This window comes from Geotrypetes seraphini, chromosome 7 (assembly GCF_902459505.1).
Source record: "Geotrypetes seraphini chromosome 7, aGeoSer1.1, whole genome shotgun sequence".
Taxonomy (NCBI): Eukaryota; Metazoa; Chordata; class Amphibia; order Gymnophiona; family Dermophiidae; genus Geotrypetes; species Geotrypetes seraphini.
The window spans coordinates 44,889,061-44,916,017 of NC_047090.1; the positions used below are offsets into that span (position 1 = coordinate 44,889,061).

The following is a 26,957-nucleotide window of genomic DNA, read 5'->3' on the forward strand; positions in this document are numbered from 1 at the left end:
AATAAAAGTTAAGACATGGAAACCAAGTAGTGAGTGATGAACTTAATTTGCCTAACCTGACACTTGCCAGTGTCTCTCTCCTTGGAACACCAGCCATTTCTGCCCCATTACACTCCTAGGTGCATGGATTAGAAAGAGACACCAGAGGGTACTATTGGATCATACATGCTTAACATCTCTGTGCTTTCCTACCTTCTCTGGTATTTGTTACTGTTGAACTTCATAGAAATTTGTATGTTGACTATAAAAGAGCAGAAAGATTTTGTTTGATTTTTATGATTTAAAAATAAAAATTAATTTGTAGACTGCTCTTCCAGTGGGGGTGTCTGTGCAAGTAATAAAACAGATGACAATAATTCAACATAAGACATACAAGCAATCACAGTTTGTAAAGGTACTATTCTGAAGAACCAAAAATATTAAAATAAAGTAAAACTGCCGGTCACGTGGTGCCATGCAAAAGAGCAGCTGCCGAATTGCGGAGCTCCGATCCTTTTCTGTGAAATCGGCTGATTTATCTGCTCATTGACTTCCCCCACGGCAAGGCTCTCTCCTTCTTGTTTTCATTTCTCTTTGGGACCTATGCGGTTGAAGTTTGGATGAACTCCTTCCACAGATGACGGTGAAACCGCTATGCAAAGATTGCGAACAATTGAAGGGTGCTGATAGTAAGATGGCAGAAGTTTCCAAGTTTATTAAGTATTTGATTAATCGCTAATTCCAAATTCTAAGTGATGATTCCAAATTCTAAGCTGTGTGCGGCGTGGACGGCAGAAATTACTGTGGAAGTCATGGTGGCAGTGGAGGCAGTGGAGGGTAACATAGACAGTATGTAAGTGATTTATGGTGCTAGGGTCTTTTTTATAGATGTGATTCTACCCCACCATGACAAAAATAGTGGGGACCATTTGGTGATAGTTTGTTTAACCAGGAGTTTGATCTTAGATATATTTAGATCCATGATGTGTGAGGGATCTTTATGGGTCATAATACCTAAGTATTTGATAGCTGCTTCAGACCAATGAAATGGAAAATGAGATAGTTCAGAAAGGGTGATGGAATCATTTAACAGAAATATTTCAGATTTTTCCCAATTGACCAGGTATCCAGATAGTAAGGAGTACTCATTAACAATTTTGATAAGGGCTAGGAGAGAATGTAAGGGATTATGGATGAATAAAAGAACGTCATCGGCATAAGCAGCCAATTTTATTTGTCTAGTTTTGGATGGAATGCCTTCAATGAGAGAGGATTGACAGATGGCAGATAGTAGGGGTTCTAGGGCTAGATTGAATAATAAAGGTGAGAGAGGGCATCCCTGTCTGGAGCCTCTATGAAGGGAGAATTATTGATAAGGAGAGATTGATAAGGATCCTCGAAGTTGGGTGCCAATATAGTGTTTTGATCCAGTTGATGAAATAATCCCCGAAATTGTACCATTGTAGTACCCGCAATAGGAAAGGCCATTCGATACGATCAAACACTTTTTCAGCATCAATGGCTAATCCTATTATGGGTTCTGAGGTAAATTTGACATGAGCATTGATGTGATGGAAGAGTCATAAATTGTCTCCTATATATCGATGTTTGTGAAACTGACTTGGTCGGTGTGAATCAAAGTGGTTATAATTTTATTTAGCTTGGTTGAGAGAATTTTAGCCATAATCTTGTAATCTAAGTTCAGGAGGGAAATGGGTCTATAATTTTTTCAAGGGTGGGGTCCCTTTCTGGCTTTGGAAAAACTATAATGGCAGCTTCTGCGAAGTTAAATTGTTTGCTGGAGCGTAGTGTAGGAAGTTATAATAGTTTAAAAGATTGGGAGCTAAAAGAGTATTGAATTTTTTGTAAAATTTGTTAGTAATCCCGTAGGGTCCTGAGGTTTTATTTTTAGCAAGAGAAGATATTGTGAGGTTGATTTCTGATACAGAAATAGTTGCTTCCAAATCTGATTTTGTTGAGTCATCTAATTGGGGGTGTTCTATTTTGTCTAAACATAAACTAAAATCAGGTTCATGTGCTATGAGTTCGGATTTATATAAATTAGAACAAAAGAGTTCAAATTGAGATGAAATTGAATCATTTGTGGTAACTATTTGACCTGAGGAAGTTTGAATTGATGAAATAGTACATTTTTTTATTTTGTTTTGAGATAATTAGCAAGGGGCTTTCCCATGATATTATCACCCCTATAATGACCCGAAGCAAGCATAAAAAATCTTGTCTAGCTTTATGGGAAATCAGAGAGTTATATTCGTATTTAAGTTTCAAAAGTCGATGGTAAGATGAGGGGTCGTGTATATGATCTGCCATGTGCTGAATCTCCAATTGTTTGATAGAATGTTCTAAATCTTTTACCTTTTGCATTGAGAGTTTTTTTTCTCCAAGTGGAGAATTTGATGAATTCACCTCTCAGAGCGGCTTTATAGGCCTCCCAAATTATAGAAAGGCATATCTCAGGATCTTTTGTGTTAAGTGTAAAAAATTCAATCAATTCAATTCAGTCAATTCAATCAATTCAAATTCAGTTTTATTTTTTTCCATGATGTCTTCATCTAGTAAAAGATGATTATTTAATCTCCATGAGGGGTTGTTTGAAGGCAAGGACAAATTGAGTAGATGCAGGGAGATTGAATCGTGGTCTGTAAGACTAATCGGATGAATAGTTGTATTGGACAAAAGACGGGCAAGATGGGATGAAATGCGGAAATAATCAATTCTCGTGTAAGTGGTGGTGAATAGTGTAAGTATTCCTTACCTTTGGGATTAAGTAATCTCCATGGATCAGTTAAGGAGTAGTTATCAATGAGATTATGCAATTCCTGGTAGGTTTTTGATTTGGATGGTTTGCAAGAGGATGATCTGTCCAAAATTAAATCTTATATTTGATTGAAATCCCCTCCAATGATTAGAAATTTGGAGATGAATTCAAGGAGCGTAGATTGGAGTCTTCTAAAAAATTCTGGATGGTCAAAGACTGGAGCATATATGTTCAGGAGCACATATTCCACTGAGTGCAGGCACCATTTTCCCTCTACATCTGTTTTATGTGATAAAATGGGGACAGGCATATTATTTTTGAGGAGAATGAAAACACCATTTTTCTTTTTATGAGTGGCAGGAGAAAAGAGATGGGATGAGTATCCTTTAATAGCTAATGTGAGAGCAGCAGCAGAGGGAAGAAGTGTTTGCTCGAGGAAGACAACATATGGATGTTTGGTAGTAATATAATTAGTAATTTTCTTTCTTTTAATTGGGTGATTTAGCTCATTGACATTATAAGACAAAATATGGAGATCAGCCATTGTCAATAATAAAGGATACCAAAGTTAAAAAGTCACCTGTATATACCACCATGAACACTGGGTAGGAAAAGCACAGAACGCAGATTAGCGGACCATTCCAACTATGAAAGTGGTGAAGAAAAGGGAAATGAAAAGGAAAAGAAGAAGAGAAAAAGATCAGCATAACAAACACACAGCATGACTGTATGAGAGAGCATGCACATGTGTATGAGAAATAAAGCAGTACGCAGGTAAACCTGTAAGAACAAGTGAGAAACTCAAGGAGCATTGAGCAGCTCCACACCATATTTATAAAAGGATCGGTGTTATTCCATTAATATGGAAACAGGTAGAGAAACTTGGTTATCTAGCAGAGACAATTAAGTCATGGCATTCTGGATGGATTATAAGAAGGATTTTAAGTCCACTGGATCCAAGTATGAAGTAATACGGTTATTATAGGTTACCTTCATTTTGGCTGGATATATGAGGCCATATTTTGTTCCGAAATTTTCAGCTGCTAGCAGTAAGATAGAAACTCTACGCTTGAGTGTAGTGGACTTCGCAAGATCAGGGACTATAAAAACTTTTCTGCCCTGATAGAGAAGTTGGGGGTGAGCTTTTGCTGCATTTATGATTTGAAGTGCATGTTGAAATCATAGAATTTTCACCACGATAGGCCTCGCCGTGGCGTGTGCAGAAGGGTGTGAGGGGACACGATGCGCCCAAAGATTTAGGCAGAAACTCCGACAGAAAGGCGATGGTATCAGAGCCCTCTGATGGCTCTGGTAGGCCTATGATCCTTATGTTGTTCCATCTGTCGCAGTTTGAGAGATCCTCCAAGTCACGTGGAGAAAGCTGATAGCTTGTCATGTTTTTCTAGCATGGAGCTTTGCAGCGCAGCGGTTTGCTCTTCGAGGGCATCAATATGATGCCTGACATCAACAAATTGAGCATTTAAAGCTTCAGTTTCGGTTCGCACCAGTTTAGTTTCATCCAGCTGCTCCTGCATGATGCGTTTAAAAGAACGCATTTCTTTGATTAGTATTTCAATTTGCGAGTCCTCATGCTTCGTCACCATTTTGTCTGGCGAACTTAACTCAGTTTGAGGCCTCTTACTGTTGGGCTGACTAGTCAGAGTGGAGTCTCCTTTTGCGGTTTTCAGTGGTGACATGAAGGGATGATGCCCAATCAGTGCCAGTTATAGAGGAGCACAATACAGCTGGATGACCAGAGAATTAGATAGGAGCCAGTGTTCCTCCAGGCATCTAAAACTTGAGTGCCCTTGGATAGGCCCCAGAGTGAAAGACTGGGTCAGGAACTGGTTTAGTGGAAGGTGGCAGAAAGTAATGGTCAATGGAGATCTCTCTGAGAAAAGAGATGTTACCAGTGGCGTGCCTCAAAGTACAATTCTTGGGCCTGCTTGTTTTTACATTTTTGTAAGGGATATTGCTGAAAGGCTGTCGGGTAAGATTTGCTTCTTTGTGGATGATGCCAAAATCTGCAATAGAGTAGACGCCCCTGATGGTGTGAATAACATGAAGAAGGACCTAGTAAAGCTTGAAGAATGGTCTGAAATTTGGCAGCTAAGATTTAATGTTAAGAAATGCAAGGTCATGTATTTGGGCTGCAAAAATCTGAGGGAACGGCACAGTTTATAAGGTGAAGAAGTTTTGTGAACAAAGAAGAAAGGGATTTGGGTTAGATAGTATGTGATGATCTAAAGATAGCCAAACGGGTTGAAAAAGTGATGGCGAAAGCTAGAAGGATGCTTGAGTCCTTTTAACCCCGAAAATCCCAACGAAATATCTATAATTAATCAAAAATTAGAAAAAAATAAAAAATTGGCTCACGCAAAACAGACTAGCCTTAAACATAACAAAAACTAAGGCATTATTTTTCCCAATGAAACAGGGACTAGAACTATCGGCCCCATTTTTAATAGATAATACAATTATAACTTTAGTATCATCACTAAAGATACTAGGGGTCATCATCGATGACAAATTTTCCTATCAAGAACACATTAGTAATACAGTTAAATGTTGCTTCTACCGTTTGCGTTTGATTCGCTCCATGTCCAAATTCCTAGAACCCAAATCTTTAAATATTTTGATACATTCTCTCGTCATCGCTAAGCTTGACTATTGCAATTCCCTACTGTTAAACATTACGCAAAAGGAAAAAAAACGCTTACAAATAATCCAGAACACTGCAATTAAAATTATTCACAATGGAAAAAAATATGACCATGTAACTCCTTTTCTTATAGATTCGCACTGGCTTCCCATTAATCAACGCATAACATATAAAATATTGCTTCTAGTATTTAAAACATTATCCACCAACGACCTCAATTTATCATCCGACTACTAATTCCATATAACACGACTCGTTCTCTTCGTTCCACAACTCGAGGGTTGCTTTGGTTACTTCTTTAAAAGTTATTGGAACCAGACGTCATGATATATCCTCAGCAATGGCTCCTCTTACCTGGAATTCCCTACCTTTATATATAAGAGAAACAAAAGACCTCAAAATATTTAAAACCCATTTAAAAACTTTTCTTTTTAAAGCTTCTTTTAATCTTTAAACAAAATTTTTCCTAATAATTTTACCCCAACCTCATGTTTTTCCCTTACTTGGCTTTTCCTTTCTTCTCATCTGAAGAACAACAATTTTGTAACTTTTACCCTTCTTTTTTCCTTTCCACATGTGCCTGAGTATGTTTGTTTTGTCAGTTTGGTTTTTTTCCCCTTTTTTTAAAAAACTGTACAATTTATATTTTATTGTTAATCGCTTAGTATGTAATAAGCGATTCATCAAATTTGATTAAACTTGAAACTTGAGTGTATAGGGACAATTATAGCCAGTAGAAAAAGGAGGTATTGATGCCCCTGTATAATACTCTGGTGAGACTTCATTTAGAATATTGTGTACAATTCTGGAGACTGTTAAAAAGGTCAGTGGTCTTCATCATAAGATGTATGGGGACAGACTTAAAGATTTTACCTACCCAGATGCGGCGAGACTTCGACAACTGCTACAGTCATATGATAGAGACGTTTAAATAACTACGTGACATAAATGCGCATGAGGCCAATATCTTTTATTTGAAAGGAAGCTCTGGAATGAGAGTACAGGATAAAGTTAAGAGGTGATAGGCTCAAGAGTAATCTAAGGAAATACTTTTTTTTTTTTCAGAAAGGGTGGTAGATGCGTGGAATAGTCTCCTGGTAGAGGTGGTGGATGCAAAGATTTTGTCTGAATTCAAGAACATATGGGACAGGCACGTGCGATCTCTGAAGGAGAGGAGGAGATAGTGGATGCTAGGGATAAGCACACTGGATGGACCATTTGGCCTTTATCTACCTTCATGTTTCTATGTTTGTATTGGTCCTAATGAGGTCTTATCAAGAAGATCAAGAGGAGAACTGGGCAACTACAGACCTGTGAGTCTTACGTCTGTCCCTGAAAAGATGGTTGAAGCACTGATTAAAGATAGCTTAGTCCAGCACTTGGATATACATGACCTGAAAAGAGCCAGTCAACATGGCTTCAGGAAAGGGAAATCATGTTTGATGAATTTACTTCAATTTTTTTGAGATCGTGAACAAACTAATTGATTGTGGAGAACCGGTGGACATAATATACTTGGATTTCCAGAAAGCGTTCGACAAGGTTCCATATGAAAGACTTCTCCCTCAGGAAACTACAAAGACATGGAATAGAGGGAGATATACTAAGATGGATAAGCAAATGGCTGAAGAACAGAAAGCAGAGAGTGGGCATAAATGGGAAGTTCTCAGACTGGGAGAAAGTGACTAGCGATGTGCCCCAGGGCTCAGTACTTGGGCCCATCTTATTTAATATTTTCATCAATGACCTAGAAGAAGGAACATCCAGTGAGATCATCAAGTTTGCAGACGACACAAAGCTATGCCAGGCAATCAGATCGCAGAAGGATAGCGAGAAACTCCAGAGTGACTTGTGTCAGTTAGAGAAATGGCAGATGAAGTTTAATGTGGAAAAGTGCAAAGTAATGCATTTAGGTAGAAAGAACAAAGAACAAGAGTATAGAATGTCAGGTGCAACTCTGGACAAGAGCAAACAAGAAAAGAACCTAGGTGTACTGATAGATAGGACCCTGAAGCCGTCGGCACAATGTGCAGCAGCGGCAAAGAAAACAAATAGAATGTTAGGCATGATAAAGAAAGGAATCAAGAGCAGATTGGAGAAAGTTATAATGCCGCTTTATAGGGCAATGGTCAGACCACACTTGGAATACTGTGTCCAGCATTGGTCTCCCAACCTAAAGAAGGATATAAAACTGCTGAAGAGGGTGCAGAGACAAGCAACGAAGCTAATAAAAGGTATGGAGAACTTGGAATACGAGGAACGACTTAAGAAACTGGGATTGTTCTCCCTTGAAAAAAGGAGACGGCGAGGGGATATGATCGAGACTTTCAAAATGCTGAAAGGAATCGACAAAATAGAGCAGGAAAAAAAATTATTTGCAAAGTCCAGTGTGACACGGACAAGAGGACATGGACTGAAGCTAAGGGGGAACAAGTCCAGGACAAATATCAGGAAGTTCTGCTTCATGCAACGAGTGGTGGACACCTGGAATGCCCTCCCAGAAGAGGTTATTGTGGAATCCACCGTTCTAGAATTTAAAAGCAAACTAGATGCACATCTCCTTACGAGAGGCATAGAGAGATATGGGTGACTAAAATTATACCAGGTGTACACCTGGCTGGGCCTCCGTGTGTGTGGATCACCGAACTTGATGAACTGAAGGTCTGATCCGGAGATGGCAGTACTTATGTTCTTATGTTCTGATGTGACCTACACAGAAGCATCACCAGTGCATTCTACTTGATATATCTTTTCATATGTACATTCTGCTCACTCTAGCCAGCAACTTGTCACACGTTTCCTGTCTTAAGGCATTTTACCTTTGTTTCCTCCTAATTGTGCCCCCATCAATGCCTCCAGGGGCTGATTTTCCTAGCAGAAGCATTTCCTGCTTCTCTATAATTTTATGACCATCTTAGGTTCTCTTTTACAAATACAAGTGTATGTGTTTGCCATTCTTCCTTGTTTGGTTATCATTGTGAAATAGTACACTAATTAAGAAGTCCCTTGTTCATTTCAATCTAAAATTGCACTGCCTTTTCTAAAAATGCTAAAATGGCATCTTCTAATTCTATATACCACTTTGTAGTATTAAAATATATATTTTAGACAACAAGTAAAAGCCCTTTATAAATTTACATATTATTTAACACAGATTTTACTTAAACTAATATGCATTAGAAAATTCTGCACAAAGTCCTTGACACATTTTTGTGCAGTTCTTAATAGTGGGATTTTAAAATTCCTATAGACACAATTTTGCATAAGCCAAATCTCGGAGAACTGTGTGGTCTTTCCCAGAGCTTAAATCTGATTCATTGGAGAAGAGGACCAGACAAGAGTTTGTTACTGGATTGTCTTGGGATGTTTTGTCAAGTTGTTACCCATCAGTACTTTTGTATGGATCTAGCAGCATGAGCTATTCAAAGGAGACAAGAGATTTAATAAATATATTTTTATTCACTAAGACCGATGCCCTGTAACATATTCAGCATTGAGAGAAAAATCTGAAGCAATGCTGGATGGCTGAATACAATTCAGATAAGGGTCAGTGGGTTTTCTTTGGTCCCTGGAACAGATTGGCAATGTTGGATTTCATATTCCATAAAGCTCTTGATGCTTGTCCTTTTGTTTAGAGGATTTTTGCCGCTTAACACAATTTGTATTCAAAGAACTTCTGATTTCCATCATCTGCTATTGCTTTCTCTTTTTGTCGAGGGGAGGGGGGGATTGGAGGTGGCGGTAAAGTGTCGGTTGGTGGAGATAGGCAATGCAAGGAAAATTTAAAAAGGAGCTTTCTGGTATGGAAATCGAGCAAATCAGTTGCTTTATCAACTACATTATCTTTGTAAACTTGCATGCTAGTTTTATCTGCTTTGTGCTTGTAAAATATACTACTGCACGCATTTATTGGAGCCTCTCTTAGAGTAGATGTACAAAAAGCTTACTATGCAAGTAAGACTGGTTGCAAAAGTTCAAGAAAGCATGGGGTAGACACGTGGGATCTCTTAGTGGATGCTGCAGATGGGCAGATTGGATGGTCAGTGGCCTTTATCTGCCATCATGTATCTATAAATATAAGTTCTCGGTGGCTTTTACTGATCGCAGTAGTGACCACTGAGAATCCTATGCGAATGCATTACATGGAGCCCATTAATATTAAAATGAGCACTCTGTATAATGCACAGCAAGGAACATCCACCTATCATTGGTCAAAATTTTCTGGCAGGTCTGGAACTGTCAGTAGCTTTGGGAGGAGTATTTTTGCTTGAATTTAGGAGTAGTTTCAGTGTATATGTCCTATACTTAATAGCAAAAACAAGGATAAAACTGCAGAGCGGAATGTACAAAGTACAGGAATCTTTATTGACAATCTATACAAAATTGTAATCCATAAAAATGGCTCTCATATACATGGAGTACGGACTCAACACGGTCCGTGTTTCGGAGAAACACTCCATCAGGGGTCTGGGATGTCCAATGTATCACATATAGAGAGTTATGCTGCTTATTTGGCAGTACAAAAGGGTTTGGGGGTTTTTAGGGGTGGTGCATATGTTTCACCATGCATGCAGTGATTAGAGTGGCTTATGGACCTGGGTCCTCCTCTCCATGGTTCACTAACCCATCCCCAAGACCACTTAAGCCACCTCTGTATAGCTGTACTAGGCTTTCCTATTCCAGGCTGCCAGGTGCTGATGTTCTGGAGGCAGATATGTAAAGTTTATGATACGATTTTTATGGGGCAGGGGTCAGTGATCACTGGAGCAGTGTGTGGGGTTTTGTACTTTGTGTCTGCAGTGGTTATCTGGTCACTTTGGATACCTTCTGTGGACTTAGACCTGGTTTTAGATGGCCTAAGTCACAACGTCCAAGTTCTGTCTAGGCAGTTTTGTAAAACTTTCAGATATACATGCAGTATGACTGTCTAGGACGGCCCACATCCCGCCCTCACCACTCCTCTTAAAACGCCCCTTTTAGCTCTGGTCGTTCAGCAGCACTGTGAAGGCCTAAGTCGTTTTTAAATATGTCTAAAACCCGGTTTGATTATCTGCACTTGGACGACTTTTGTTACTGATAGTTCAAGTGCCGATTTAGGCTGGTTTTTAGATGTTTTTCTGTTTCAATTATGAGCCCCATGATCTTCTGTTAACATTGAGCAGGATCAATCTGTATTAAACTGGCTTGTTTAGTTTTACAAAGGGTGTATTGATGTTCTAGTGGTCACTGTAGTGTTTAAGATACTGCCTATTCCTAGGGTACACCCTTGTTTGTGTGAATCGTGGATTATTGCTAAAAATATTTTTTTCATCTAGCGGAGGGGATGCAAAAAAATGATTGGCACTGGGTGTCAAATATACTAGGTATGCCACTGTGGTCACCTGATCTACTGGTGTGTGTGTGTGGCTCAGTTAGAGGAGGCTGGGGGTGGGGCATGTACCTTTATTTTTTTTTGCCTTCACAAATATGGTAACCCTACCAAATAGTGGCCTGAATGTATTATAATTATTATTATTGATATACTGCAACATATCCACTATTTGGCATCTGTGATTTATAATTAGGTAATTTATTAGATACTCTTAAGTGTTTTTCACGATCTGTCCTGGCAGGCTCACAATCTAGCTATGGCTGAAGAGTGATTTAAATTCAAATAATTGTGCTAAAAATCCTGCTGAAATAAAACACTTAATCTTTGATTTCATGTTGTTTCTTATGTTAAAGCTCAGTGTCCATTGTTTGTATTCAGTGTTCATATTCAGCTGAATAGTAAAATACACTTCCCCTCCCCATTCGCGGTTTCTGCACTCGCGATTTCACATAATCGCAATTTTTTTCTGGGGAGGGGAAAATAAAAAAACCCATATTTTTTACCTCCCTGCCGCCTTCCCGGCCTTACCTGGTGGTCTAGCGGGCTTTCAGGGCAGGAGCGATCTTCCTTCGCTCCTGCCCCGTGCAGATCGCCATGAGAAAATGGCTGTAGGGAGTTCCCGTCGTAGTCTCGAGAGACTACGGGAACTCACAGCAGCCATTTCCTCATGGCGATATGCACGGGGCAGGAGCGTAGGAAGATCGCTCCTGCCCCGAAAGCCCTCTAGACCACCAGGTAAGACTGGGAAGGCGGCAGGGAGGTGGGGGTGGGTCAGAGCCGGATAATCGCGGTTTTTCGCCATTCGCGGTCTGGCTCTGCCTTTATCCCCCGCGAATAACGAGGGCTAAGTGTATGCTATTTATTGTTTAGTTTGTTAGATGACTGTATAAAGGTGTGAAGACTTTTTTGACAAACCACTATATCCAGAAACTTTTAGACATTTGGGTTTGATAGGGGTGACCTGCTTATATACTTGGGTGGTTCATGAGCATGTTTTATGGTTCCTTCTTAGGTATGTTTGTGTGCAAATATAGAGGAATATGTGCCTCATTTCTTAGTTAGAATTGACTAGCCTTATTCCCTTAAAGGCCTTACATTTTATTTGTGTACATGCAGGTGGATGCTTTGCGGTTGCGTCTAGAAGAGAAAGAGACCATGTTGAATAAAAAAACAAAGCAGATACAGGAGGTGGCTGAGGAGAAAGGCACACTTTCTGGAGAGATCCATGACCTCAAAGACATGCTAGATGTAAAAGAGCGGAAGGTGAATGTTCTCCAGAAGAAGGTAAGTTGTAAATGGCTATCTTAATCTCTGTTTTGAGGTACCACAGTTTACTTTTTTTGAATTCTTAATTATACTCCACTCTTTTTTTTTTTTTTTTTAATCTTTATTCATTTTTAAACTTATAAGTGTGATAACATATTCATACAAATAACCATAAATATATCACTTAATAATCAACAATGATACATATAATATTCTCTTATCTCCCCCCTCCCCACCCTTATCTATCATATAATCAATACTTATACAACATGTAACAATAAAAATACCCTCCCTCCCACCCCATAATTGAACTTGTAAATTTAAGGGAAACACTCCGCTTTTTTAATATAGACCATATCTTTATCTTTTAGACTGGTCTATAACTATTAGTATTTTGTACACACTAGCTACTTTTTTACTCAAATGACATACTTGCTAAGAAAGAATAAAGAACCAACCAGGTACAGTACTGTAGTGATTTAGGACTTCAGAATGCAACGGAGGGGAAAAAATAACTGTGCAAAAATATTGTACAATTGAGATGTGGTGCTACATAATGCATTACGTGGAAAGTTTAGTTTCTTGATCTTCATATCAAACTGCTGGTTTTCCTCCAAGAGCTTAGGATTTAAGGCATTAAGGGGTCCTTTTTACTAAGGTGCGCTAGCCGTTTTAACGAGCGTTAAATGCTAACGCGTCCATAGACTATAATGAGCCTAATGAAAATTCCTGTATGTTAGATACAAAGCAATAAATACATAGTTTAGGAAACAAGAAATCAAGCAGTGCTTTTGGTTTGTACCAAAAGCATTGCTTGATTTAGTTATACATTGATGTTCTACAATGATGTTTCTGATCCATTTCACTCAATAGGACATGGTGTTAGAACAGATATGATTTGGGAACATTTTGCTATCCCAGAGTGGGATTTATTCTATAAATTATATTCGAAGTATGCCAAAAAATATTGTTGTTTAGATACTTGTGCAAGAAATGTATTGAGGAATGCATCGTTTACTTTCAAAACTAACCTTTTAAAATGGATTACTCTTCAGTTGCAAAAGGGACAATTTCAGCGAAATTTAGGAAGAATTATAATTACACCGATTGTGAAAAAATCTCAAGGAATCACTTAAGTGTGAAAGTAATTATAGACCGATAGCCAGTATTCCATTGTTTGAAAAGGTAATAGAGTAGTTAGTTAATATTGGAATTGGTAAGATATTTGGATAAATTTAATATTTTGCATGATGATAATAATTTTATTCTTATATACCGCCAAAGCCGTAGTATTTCGAGGCGGTTTACAATAAAGAAGAGCTGGACAATCGGCGAATATAGGTACAATGTAAAGTCATCAACATATGGGTGGGCAGGATGCAGATAAGGCATAAGAGAAATTGGGAAACAATTTGGTTAGTGTGGAAGAGGTAAGGCTTAAGAGTTCTTAGGTTACAAATCGATTAAACAAGTTTGTTTTTACTAATTTTCTGAAACTTAGGTAGGATGAGGAGTGCGTGATAATATTACCCAGCCAATCGTTCAGTTGACCTGCTTGGAAAGTAAGTGTTCTGTTCAGGTATCTTTTGTAACGGCAGGTCTTTAGAGTTGGATGGGTAAACAGATGGACTCTGCGAATCTAAGTTAAAATGGGGAACCAAGTACAAGGGGCCGAACCAAGAATGGATTTGAAACAGAGACAGGCAAATTTGAACAGCACTCTTGATTCAAGGGGCAGCCAGTGGAGTTTTTGGTAGTAGGGAGTTCATTTTTTTAACCCAAAAATCAATCGGATTGCCGAGTTTTGGATGATTCGGAGCCTTTGAATGGTTTTTTGAAAGACCCCAAATAAATGATGATGCAGTAGTCGAGTAAGCTCAGAATGGAGGATTGGACCAGTAAGCAGAATGAGATAGCATCGAAGTACTTTCTGATGGTTCTTAGTTTCCATAATGTTGAGAAGCCTTTTCTGACCAGTGAGTCAGTGTGAGCTTCAAGGGTAAGGTAGCGGTCCAGAGTCGCTCCCAGAATTTTTATGGAATCTGTAATAGAAAAGACTTGACCATTCAAGGAAACTGATGAATCTTTAATTTTGTCGTTCGGACTGATCAGGATAGTACAGAAATTGTAGTAACATCACTACTGAATCAGATTACTATTCTGTTTAGTACTGGTACTAGTACCCTGATCCTACAGTTGGACCTGAGTAGCGCTTTCGATTTAGTGGATCATAATCTACTGTTAAGCTTCATGGATTCAATTGGGATCAGGGGCAACGTAAAAAATTGGTTCAGTGGGTTTTTTAAATATAGGCTAATGCTAGATTTATAGGCTAATGCATAACCTATGTAATGATAAGCATATCGGTGCCCTTAGAGGCAATTGCAATTGAAAATCAAGAAAGAATAACAGCAAAAGCTTTCATATAAAATAAAATTAAAAATAAGATTAAAAATTAAGAAAAAAGAGACAATTGGACCGATGGTAGCCCGCATGTAGGTTATTAGCCAAGACTTGTTCTAACGGCAAAATAGCCGCGGGCACTTGAGATCCATAGTCTCTATTTCAAATATTATTTGCACAGACCTTCTTAATCTAGCATTAGCCTATTCTTAGGTGTGATTAGTGTGTTACACTTGAAAAAATGAAGGTGCAATTTTTGAAATATAAATCATATGAAGTGTTTACCGAAGATAAATACTCTTTTGCATGGAAGAACTCATGTGGAGTTCCGCAGGGTTCTCCCTTATCCCTGATGTTGTTTAACATGTACTTAGTGTCACTGGCTTATTTGCTACAAAGTTTGAACGTAATGTTTTACATATATGCAGATGATATTACTATTCTGCTGATACTATCTGGGAGAAGGGGGGCTACTGGGGTAAAGGGGGGGTTCATGTACTTTTGAAGATGATACCGATTTTCGGTGTTCACAGCCTTGTCCAATTTCTTTGTTTACTTGTTGCCTGTTATTTCTGGTTTCATCACTAAAAAGATTTACACTAAAAAGATCATCACATGCTATTACTCCCAAGTTCTGCCCCTCGTTCGTGCAAATGTTCTATTAGGAGCAGTTCTGGAAGACTATCTATGCCTGCATAAAATAGGTGTTTTCATTAATTTCATTTTGAGTGCCCTGTTGTTTAATTATCCTTCACATGATTTTTTTTTTTTTCTTCCTCCTTTACTCTTTGGGATTTTCCAGGTACTTGTGACCTGGATTGGCCACTTTTGGAACAGAATGCTGGGCTTAATGGACCTTCGGTCTCTCCCAGTATGGCAATGCTTATGTTTTCTATGATTAGATTAAGTAGCCAGAAATTCAGTCAGTACCCTTATTTTTGTTGCAACTATCTTAAATATTGTTTCTTTTAATCTTTCATTTTAAGATTGAAAACCTCCAGGAGCAGCTAAGAGATAAAGAGAAGCAGCTGACCAGTTTGAAAGACCGTGTAAAATCCCTGCAGGCTGACACCACAAACACAGACACTGCTCTGACTACTCTGGAAGAAGCCCTTGCTGAAAAGGTATGTGGTTTATACAAAATCTTTACTAGACATTTCCCTTTTTTAATTCCTGAATTTTTTATGTCAGTTCCAGGATGCAAATTGATAGCATTTAAAAAGGAAGTTCTCTGTTTACTAATCTTGTGCATTAAGTGGTAGCAGTGGGGGTTTTGCAAATTGCCTTGACAGTGTTTGTCATTTCTTTCCCGATGGAGCAGTTTTTGAGATCTGAGTTAAAAAAAAATAGGCTGACCATAAGGATGGTGAGGGAGCAGATAAGAAAGTGTTTGGGCAATGTATTAATCTCCCCAGTTTGGTTTAGAACCAAAAGGGAATTTTTCACAAAATGAAAGCATATCCAAAGGAAGAAATTAGGGAGGATCATAGCCACTGGCAAATTAGATGAAAAAGGTAATAAGGTAGACAAGGAGAGATTTAGAAAAGAAAATTGATGTGGAGGTAAGAACTAAATTTTGAGTATCATATACAGTATACTCGAATATAAACCAACCTGAATATAAACCGTGGTAACCTTCCCCTCCCTCCCTAAAAGGAGGAAAAAAGGTTGACTCGAATGTAAATGGGTGTGTGTGTGTGTGTGTGTGTGAGTGTGAATATTCAAGTAAGTGTCTTGCCTCTTGCCCTGTCCTGCCAGGCTTTGCACCCTGTTCCCCCTCTCTCCCTGTACTGCCAGTCTCTGTTTCTAGCTCCCTCCCTCCTCTGCCAGACTCTGCACCCAGCCCACTGCCCTGCCAGGTTCTGTATCCTGTCCCCCCTCCCGATGCCTTGCAGGCCTCCACCGTGTCTTCCGTAGGTCCTGGTGGTCCAGTGGTGGGCTGGGACAGAGGGGATCCCTCCCACCCCTATCCCAGCCGATTCTAAGAATTTTTACCTCCCGCCTCCCTTGCGTACATGGTCCAGCGGTGAACTGCGGCAAGGAGCAGCCTTCCTTCACTTCTACCCGTGCAGATCCACTAGCTGATTGGCTGCCGCTCCTGTTGCAGTTCACCGCTGGACTACCGGGGATTCTAAAGGTATGTGGGAGAGGCGGGAGGGAGGTAAAAATTCTTAGCATCGGCTGGGACAGGGGCGGGAGGGATTCCGGCTGTCCTGGCCCACTGCTCGAAAAGCAGGGATTTAAAAGGTACACCGGGGGGGGGGGGGGGGGAAGGTAGGTAAAAGTTAGTTAAGTCGGCCGGGACAGGAGACTGAAGGGATCCTTCCTGTCCCGGCCCACCACTGGACAACCAGGTCTCATGGCAGGCCCAGCAGAGGCGTGCTACAGGGTCAGGAGGAGGGCGGGTCAGTGCTGACTGAATATAAACGGAAAACCCCCCTCCCCCCATTTGTGGGCCATTTCTTGGTTTATATACATAGCAACATAGTAACATAGTAGATGACGGCAGATAAAGACCCGAATGGTCCATCCAGTCTGCCCAACCTGATTCAATTTAAATTTTTTAATTTTTTCTTCTTAGCTTTACCCAGTACTGTGCTTGGGTTCCAACTGCCGAAATCTCTGTTAAGACTTACTCCAGCCCATCTACACCCTCCCAGCCATTGAAGCCCTCCCCAGCCCATCCTCCACCAAACGGCCATATACAGACACAGACCGTGCAAGTCTGCCCAGTACTGGCCTTAGTTCAATATTTAATCTTATTTTCTGATTCTAGATCCTTTGTGTTCATCCCACGCTTTTTTGAACTCAGTCACAGTTTTACTCTCCACCACCTCTCTCGGGAGCGCATTCCAGGCATCCACCACCCTCTCCGTAAAGTAGAATTTCCTAACATTGCCTTTGAATCTACCACCCCTCAATCTCAAATTATGTCCTCTGGTTTTACCATTTTCCTTTCTCTGAAAAAGATTTTGTTCTACGTTAATACCCTTCAAGTATTTGAACGTCTGAATCATATCTCCCCTGTCTCTCCTTTCCTCTAGGGTATACATATTCAGGGCTTCCAGTTTCTCCTCATACGTCTTCTGGCACAAGCCTCCTATCATTTTCGTCACTCTCCTCTGGACCGCCTCAAGTCTTCTTACGTCCTTCGCCAGATACGGTCTCCAAAATTGAACACAATACTCCAAGTGGGGCCTTACCAATGACCTGTACAGGGTCATCAACACCTTCTTCTCTCTACTGGCTACACCTCTCTTTATACAACCCAGCATCCTTCTGGCAGCAGCCACTGCCTTGTCACACTGTTTTTTCACCTTTAGATCTTCGGACACTATCACCCCAAGGTCCCTCTCCCCGTCCGTGCATATCAGCTTCTCTCCTCCCAGCATATACGGTCCCTTCCTATTATTAATCCCCAAATACATTACTCTGCATTTCTTTGCATTGAATTTTAGTTGCCAGGCATTAAACCATTCCTCTAACTTTTGCAGATCCTTTTTCATATTTTCCACTTCCTCTTCGGTGTCTACTCTGTTACAAATCTTGGTATCATCTTCAAAAAGGCACATTTTTCCTTCTAACCCTTCAGCAATGTCACTCACAAACATATTGAACAGGATTGGCCCCAGCACTGATCCCTGAGGGACTCCACTACTCACCTTTCCTTCCTTCGAGCAACTTCCATTAACCACCACCCTCTGGCATCTGTCAGACAGCCAGTTCCTGACCCAGTTCACCACTATGGGTCCTAACTTCAGCCCTTCAAGTTTGTTCAACAGCCTCCTATGAGGAACTGTATCAAAGGCTTTGCTGAAATCCAAGTAAATTACATCTAGCATATGTCCTCGATCTAGCTCTCTGGTCACCCAATCAAAAAATTCAATCAGGTTCGTTTGGCACGATTTACCTTTTGTAAAGCCATGTTGCCTCGGATCCTGTAACCCATTAGATTCAAGGTATATCTCAAGCAAAAAGCTCGTGAAGGAATCAGTTGACCTGCCAGCTACCCTATAGAAAGGATAGAAAGAGTGCTCAGGGAAGATGAAAAAAACTGAATTAATTTCTTTGCCTTGGCTAAACTCATACTGGAAACTTTTAATGTTGTAATTCAGCGCAAATAAAGCACATTACTAAGAGTCTAGAAGATGTAATAGATAAAACTGGCAAATTCTAGAACAATGGTTCTCAACTCGGTCCTCAGGGCATACCCAGCCAATTAAGTTTTCAGGATATCCACAATGAACATTCATGAGAAACACTTGTATACACTACTTCTTTGGTATGTAAAACTAGTTCATTCATATTCATTGTGGATATCCTGAAAACTTGATTGGATAGCTATGCCCCTAGGCTATGCCCAGGCAGGGACTCTTGAAAAAGATGGCGCATCGGATTAGGTGGGTCCAGGTCCGGGGGTGTCTTTGTCGTTACTGCCATGCAGATCGAAGTCTCCTGCTCTTTCTCAACTGATGATCAAGTGAGCGGACGTTGGGGGGGAGAGGGAGCAGGAAGGGTGGCAACCTGGGTGAGGTGGCGTGGCAGCAATTGCATTCCGAGGTGGTTCCCACAGCTGAGTTAAGTGGCAATATCATCAGAATTCCCCTGACTGATCAGGTAGGACAGGCCGGTGGTGGCCTTGCTGTGGCAGGGCCTGTTGCCAGTTCTAACCCCAACATGGATGCGGGTTGGGCCTCCTCCAAGGCAGATTTTACTGTGGATCCTGGTGGATCTGTTGTGGGAGGCCCTCGAGCTGGTGAGGAACAAGTGCAGTCCTCGGATCCCTCTGGCTTTTCCCCTCTTGGTTTCCAGGGCAGTAGGGGGCCTACCTGGGAGCCCTCTCCCTGGCCTTCATTTGTCCTCCCATACCTCTATGCTGGACCCTCTCCTTGGGGCTGGACTGGGACTGGGGTCTGTCTTCCAGGCCAGGGAGGAGCAGACTCCTTTGGGCTGGGGCAACCACAGGGAGTGATTACAGAGAGTACTGTACTGGTTGCTGCTCCTTTCTTGCTTGTTTCTTCAGGTTATTTGTTTTAGAACATAAGAACACAAGAATTGCCGCTGCTGGGTCAGACCCAGTGGTCCATCGTGCCCAGCAGTCTGCTCCCGCGGCGGCCCTTTGGTCAAAGACTAGTGTCCTAACTGAGTGTAGCCTTACCTGCGTACATTCTGGTTCAACAGGAAGTTATCTAACTTTGTCTTGAATCCCTGGAGGGAAAATTTGCTTTGATATACAAACTGAACTGAAGAAAAGAGGCGGAGCTGAAAATTGACATCCTTCTGCAGAAAGTATATGATTGCTTTGGATTACATGCAAGCTTCTGGAACAAATTATGCTCGCAAAACAAGGTTTGACTGTATGTGATTTATCTCTGGGAAAAGGCGATTAAAAGTAGCAGACTCAAAATGTTGAGTGTGATCAATTTTTCATGTTGTGAACAATTTGCAAAAGTTATATGTTTGAACTTCTATAACGTTTTTTAAAAAATTCCCACATAATAGATAGGGTTCGGACTGTTGTATTGCAAATTATTTGCTCTAATAGAATTCATTAAAATCTAATTTTTTTTTTATTGTAACTTTAATAACCTTTTCCCAGAGATGGTCACATATAGGCCCAAAACTTTGGAATGATATCCCTGTTGATTTGAAACAAATCCATTATTACTTCTTGTTTGAAAGCATGGAATTTTCAGGGAAGCTTTGGTGTCACAGAAGATTGTGGATTTAGGGGGGGAGGGGGTAAGAAGGATGGAATTATTTTAGGTTATGATTGATTGTATTTTATTCTATATTCTATTTTGATATTTTAGATTGTTGTAAATTTTGCTACCATAATTTTTGTTTGTGTATTTTGTTTTTTTGCCCCAAATGTTTGCACCCCTTTTACTAAACCACGATAGCGCAGGGCTCCCCGCTGCTCTCTACGTTCATAGAGTTCCTAAGAGCATCAGGAGCAGCATGGAGCATTTAGCATGACTCCCTTCGCTAATGTGAAGTGAGAGATGAAATAAAATAAAAAGTAAAATAAGTGTAACTGGATATTAATTTTTCAGTCTGAGCTGGAGTTTAAAATGAATTGTACACAGTTGTTCCTTAAGTGCAGTTTCTAACCCAGTTAAGATTTAGAAAAGCTAAATTTAGCTGTTATAAAATGTTTAGAAAAAGGTTTCTTTGAGATGTGTGAACCACTACTGTAGCTGAGGTCAAATAGAAATTGGCCTCAGGTTTGAAATCTAGGGGAAAAGTATCTACTGCTGGGTCGTTTTCACATGTTTAATAGTAGGAGAGATAATTCTGAAGAGGGCTTTAAACTAGAAGTGATGGGGCAGGGTGATCAAAGCTCCCGGGTGAGTATAAGCCCTTGGGTAAGTAAATCACTGAATACCTCTACACAGATGGGAAAAGGGAGCAATGTCTGGAAAGCAGTATATACTAATGCTCAAAGTATGGGAAACAAGATTCTGGATCTAGAAGCTGTGATGGAAGAAGAGGAGTTGGATATAGTGGCAGTCACGGAGACGTGGTTCATGAAGAACCATGACTGGGATGTAGTTATACCGGGCTATAATCTGCTCGGGAAAGACAGGGTAGGACGAAAAGGAGGGGGAGTAGTGTTATATGTTAAAGATCATATTAAAGCCACACAAATTGCAGGATCTGCAGGGCAAGGAAGAGGCACTGTGGATCAATTTAGAAAGAGGGAATGGTGAATATATTTATATTGGTGTGATATACAGGCCTCCTTAACAGACAGAAGAAGTAGATAGAGATTTAATAGTAGACATTCAAAATATCTCTAAAAAAAATGGGAAGTCTTGCTAATAGATGATTTTAACATGCTGAATGTTAATTGGGGTATCCCTATTGCAGGGTCTTCTAGAAGTAGGGAGATCTGGATTCTCTACAAGGAGAACTGTTCCAGCAGTTGGCAATGGAAACCAAGTGGGATGGGGTCATACTGGACTTAGTTCTTACAAACAGGGAAAGTGCTTCTGATGTTACAGTGGGTGGTCATCTGGTATCCAGTGATCACTGCATGGTACGGTTTAATATTAAGATGGATATAGAGAGGGCTCATTCAAAAGCAAAGGTTCTAGACTTTAAAAAAACTAACTTTGTTCAGATAGGGGTTTACGTCAAGGAATTGTTGTGTGGGTGGGAATGTCTGGAAGGAGTAGAAATGCGGTGGGCAAAACTGAAAGGAGTGATTGTAAGGGCGACGAACCTTTTTATGAGGCAAGTAAGTAAAAGTAAGAGGAAAAGAAGGCCGCTTTGGTTCTCAAAAGTAGTAGTTGAGAAGGTAATATAACCTGTGATGACAAATAAATATATATTTTATAGCTGTCTTGGGATAGAAAAGACCCGACAGTTTTTAAAAAGACTTAACTTTCCAGTATCCAGCAAACGTAATGTTGTAAATGTGCATGCATTTCCATAGAATGTCTGTGCATGATGCTGATTGGCTGGAACAAACCAGGAAGCTGGCTGAGTAGTGACAGGGTTAAGAAAAAAAACAACTGAAGATCTTGAAGAGAGGAGAATTTGTGATTGAGTGTTCTGTGAGAGAAAGACATTTAGGGGTCCTTTTATCAAGCCGTGCTAGCGGGGTTAGTGCGTCGGACATTTCATCACGTGCTAACCCCCGCGGCCGGCTAAAAAACTAACGCCTGCTCAATGCAGGCGTGTGTTGCAGGCAGTTTAAGGTACGTTAAACCCCTATCGCAGCTTGATAAAAGGACCCTTTAGTTAGAGAAAGAATAGTGAAAATAAAGTTGTATAGGAGAGAATGAGGTTTAGGTTCTTTAGACAGAGAAATATTTATTTTAATTTATGTAGATGGGCATATAGTATTAGGTTCCTGTGCACAAACTAATAGGAGATAGTTTCTCTCCTTTTTCTTTATTTTAGCATAAGTTTAGAAAGAACAAGTGAAAATATACAAGAAAGATCCTGAAATATGCTACCTCTTGTAACTATCACCTTTTTTATGTTATGTCTTTGTAAATTGATTTTTTTTTTTTTTTTTTTTTAAGTTCTGGCTTATCTCACTAATTGTCTGATGATCCAAACACACAGACTTGTGTAATACTTTATCTCTAATCAAAAACTCACTTCTGCGGTTAACTATGCTCTCAGATGCCTGCACTATATAATCATAAAAGATTTTCTTTACAGCGCCGGTTTTAACTATTTAATTAGTTATTTATTTTGCACAGAGAGCACTTTTACATTCGTTAAAGCACTAAGTATCAGCATTTTGTTAGCTCACAGGTACGAAGCTCGATGAAAGATATAGCTTTGTCCTGCAGAAACTGTAAAGAAAATCGTTTAGGATTATACAGTGCAGGCATCTGAGAGCATAGTTAACCTTAGAAGTGAGTTTTTGATCAGAGATAAAGTATTATACAAGTTTGTGTGTTTGGATCATCGGACGATTTAGTTGACTTGTTTCCATTGTGAAGTATTTTAGTGTTATCTCACTAATTGTACCATATTAAAGTACATTTGGGGAAAAGCATGTGTTGAATATCTTTCCCATGTGAGTAACTGGAAGGCCCTGTGATATATGCTGGCAGTTGCAGTGCGGTTTATTAAGCAAGAGTATGAGAAAGTAGTGGGCAGCTTCTTTCTGGGAGAGGAAAAGTCATAACAAGCACTAGGACCAGAGTGACAGAGAATGAGAAATGAGTGATTGACAGGGTGCTTTTGAGGGAGAGATGATTGAATTAGAGAGTGTAGAAACAAGTGAGAATGTATAGATTTCTCTAGAAATGTAAACAGTCAAGCTTACATTTTCAGAAATATACTGTTACTAGTTCTGACATTGATTATCACTGGCAGCTAATGTAAATGTGTGCTTCTTTCTTTGGCACTTAGCTATGCTGCCGAAGGCTTCTGTGATCATTAAAATATGGCCATACAGTACTGGAGACAGGCAGAAGAGAACCACAGATGCAAATAAGAAAGGATTGAGTGTTATGACTGTGTAGTCTGTATATGGTAATAGATTCTGTCCTTCATGCTCTGTATATTTGATAAATTATTAGCCTTCAATGCAACTGTAAAAATCTCTTGTTTGACTGGGGTGGGAATGGTTGACTGAACTGCACTTGATAATTCTTGAGGTGATATAATAATAAGCTTGATTGCAAGTCTCTCTCGACACTTGGCAAATAAATAGATCTCTGAGGAGGTGTTCTTTATCTTCACTTTATCAGGAGCGGATCATTGAGCGACTGAAGGATCAGAGGGACAGGGATGAGCGAGAGAAGCTGGAAGAGACTGAAACCTACAAGAAGGAACTGAAGGATCTAAAGGAGAAAGTCAGTATTCTACAGGGAGATTTATCAGAAAAAGAAGTAAGTTGGAGTTTTCTTCACCACTATCTTTTCCATTTAGTTTGCCCATTACAGAGAAGAGAAGAAATCTGATATGAAATGTCCTACTTCTATTATCATTATCCAACAGTATGCTACTGAGGTGGACATTTAAAAAAAAACAACAACTTTCTTCTGACAGCAAAGAATTCTTATGATAGTTGCTGACTTGATTTTAGGCCTAAAAACTTTTGTTACATGTAAGACTGTTTTTCAGGATAAAGGATATTGACAATTGTTAATTGATATGCTTTGACTTATGGACTGCAACAGATTTTCCTTGGATGTCAAAAATTTAAGTTCATGTATTGTGAAAGGGTCTCTTAATTTAAACAACCCTGCTGTTTCTAAATACTGTATGTTTTTGTACTGGTTGAATTGAGTGAGTGGTTAACATATTAGAATCTTCATAGTTTTTTTTTTCATTGATGTGTATAATTGTTTTTGAAATAGTACAAACCTGGCTTAACACAAACAAACTAGCGTTAAACATAAATAAAACAAAAACTTTGTTATTTGCTTGGAAAAACGGTTTGATTCTGTCAAACCCTTTTATTCTTAATAATACCCCTCTCAACTTAGTTTCCTCAGTTAAAATTCTCGGAGTAACAATTGATGACAAAATGATTTACCATGAACATATTTCCCTTATAGTAAAAAGCTGCTTCTATAAATTACGACTTATCCGTTCAATTGCAAAGTTTCTTAGCCAAACTTCAATTAAGATTCTCATACATTCTTTAGTAATTTCTAAACTCAATTACTGTAACGCTCTTCTCCTCAATATCACCCAAAAAGAAAAAAGGAGATTACAATTAATACAAAATACGGCCTTCAAACTAATATATAACGCAAAAAAGTATGACCACGTTACACCCTTACTAATAGATGCACACTGGCTACCAATCAGTCATAGGATCTCTTTCAAAATAATACTACTCATTTTTAAAACATTAGCAGCAAGCGAACCTTCTTTTATACTCAGATACTTAACCCCACATAACACCCAACGTCTACTCCGTTGTTCTGGACAAAATCTTCTTTCAGTACCCTCTCTAAAAATTATTGGAACACAAAGATCAGATATGTTCACAGTCATGGGGCCTCAATGGTGGAATGCCTTACCACAATACATTAGAACAGAAAAAGACATTATAACATTTAAAAAACTATTGAAGTCATACTTATTTATCGATGCGTTTAATACTTGAAACTTTTATATCACTGAGAAATTTATGTACTTATACTTGAAATTTTTTATTTTTTTGGAGATGCTCTTAAAAATGTTATGGTTTATATAACCCTTTTCCTTTTGTTTTTACCTTTGTTTTTCTACCAACAACTTAAAATGTAACTTTATTCTTTTTCCTCCCGAGTCATGTTTGTAAATATGTAATAATTTTGTTAAATGTTAGCTTTCTTTTATCAATTGTATTAGTTTATGTACATCGCTTAGTAATTTTAATAGGCGATCAATCAAATGCACTAATAAACTTGTAAACTTGTATGTCGCATGAAACTCTATAGTCAGTAGAGTGTTTACTTGTTTTAGTTCTATTCTCTATGCTTCCTGCATAAAACAGACTGGTCAGAGGATATCCATGGACCAGATGGAGGACAGATGCCATAAAGTGTTGCAATTCTTTCTTCAACAGCACTATTTATTTTATGATGAAATGTAGCCATAATCTTAGCTGAGATAAAACATCTATGATGATCACATTTGTACTGGTATATTTTTATGTAAGAGAGAGGCGGAGAAGCTGGAAAGTTTGTTTTTGAAATTAAGAAAATAATCACTTGGCTAGAAGAGTGATCTCATTCTTGTCTGTACGGTAAGAAACAGGAAGGCCAGTTCTGACAAGGAATCCTGTTATTTTCAAGTTATTTGTACATTGCCTAGAGCACAGGTGTTAAACTCGAGGCTCGCAGGCCAAATCTGGCCCGCCTGGCTGTTTTATGCGGCCCGCAGTGCAATCGATGCAGCGTTTTCTTTGCCATCCCCGGTGTTATCTTCTGGACGGCTCCCGCCTCAGTGCCGCAGTGCACAAAGCCGCGGGCGGGCGGCTCCTACACGCGTCCTGTGCCTGTACTGGAAGCCTTCTCTCTGACGTCAGAGGGAAGGCTTCTGGATGAGGCATGGGACACGTGAGGAGCCGCCACCCGCGGCTTTGTGCACTGCGGCACTGAGGCGGGAGCCGTCCAGAAGATAACACCGGGGGTGGCAAAGAAAACGCTGCACTCTTTTTTCAACCATCTTTATTTTCTCTTCTTTATTAATTTCCAGGTACTTTAGTTAGATTGTGAGCCTTCGGGACAGTAAGGGAATTTTTTTAAGTACCTTCTTACTTCTCATTTATAATCTTAATGTATATTTTCTTCAAACCGCTTAGAACCTAACGGATGTAGCGGTATATAAGAAATAAATTACATTACATTACATTACTGCGGCAGTGAGGAAAAGGGAGCCAGCCAGAAGATAACACCGGGGGCGGCAATGAAAACGCGCATCACACCGCTCAGAAAGAAATGCATATGTTTCTTTTTCTCTGAGATTGTACAGCATACAAAGTCTTGAATCTTAGGGTTTGTTTTGTATCTTAGGGTTTATTTGTATATATTAATACTTTTAGGTTTTGCTCCGTATTTGCATAGGGCTTATCTGTGTTCTGGTAGGAATGAATGTTGAGAAGCGTACAGTAATATCACCAATAGCTATGGGGTCCTTTTATCAAGCCGCGCTAGCGGGGTTAGCGCGTCGGACATTTCATCACGTGCTAACCCCCGCGGCCAGCTAGAAAACTAACGCCTGCTCAATGCAGGCGTTAGCAGCTAGTGCGGCAGGCAGTTTAACGCGCGGTATTGCGCGCGTTAAACCCCTACCGCTGCTTGATAAAATGACCCCTATATCTTGAATCATCGTTCCTAACAGCTGAGAGTGAATATCACCAGCAACTCGCTATGGATGAAAGCTATGTATGTAGCGAGAGGAACAAATACATTTACTGCTATTAATTTCTAAACCAAGAACTTTATTAAAAAGAAATTACCAAATAATAAGGTTACTTTTTATCAAAAAGGATATATAATTAAAATAAAATAAGTTAATAGTAATGA

At 39.6% G+C, this 26,957-nt stretch overlaps 1 protein-coding gene across 11 annotated transcripts in view; it reads left to right on the top strand.

The window, feature by feature from the left end:
• ERC1 (ELKS/RAB6-interacting/CAST family member 1) overlaps nucleotides 1-26,957 on the top strand; it is a 509,833-nt gene that overhangs the window by 105,990 nt on the left and 376,886 nt on the right. For all 11 annotated transcript variants that reach the window (XM_033952310.1, XM_033952317.1, XM_033952311.1 and 8 more), the window contains 3 exons: nucleotides 11,908-12,075; nucleotides 15,447-15,584; nucleotides 23,682-23,822. In XM_033952310.1, the coding sequence (XP_033808201.1) occupies nucleotides 11,908-12,075; nucleotides 15,447-15,584; nucleotides 23,682-23,822 (447 nt within the window). The remainder of the gene's footprint in view (nucleotides 1-11,907; nucleotides 12,076-15,446; nucleotides 15,585-23,681; nucleotides 23,823-26,957) is intronic.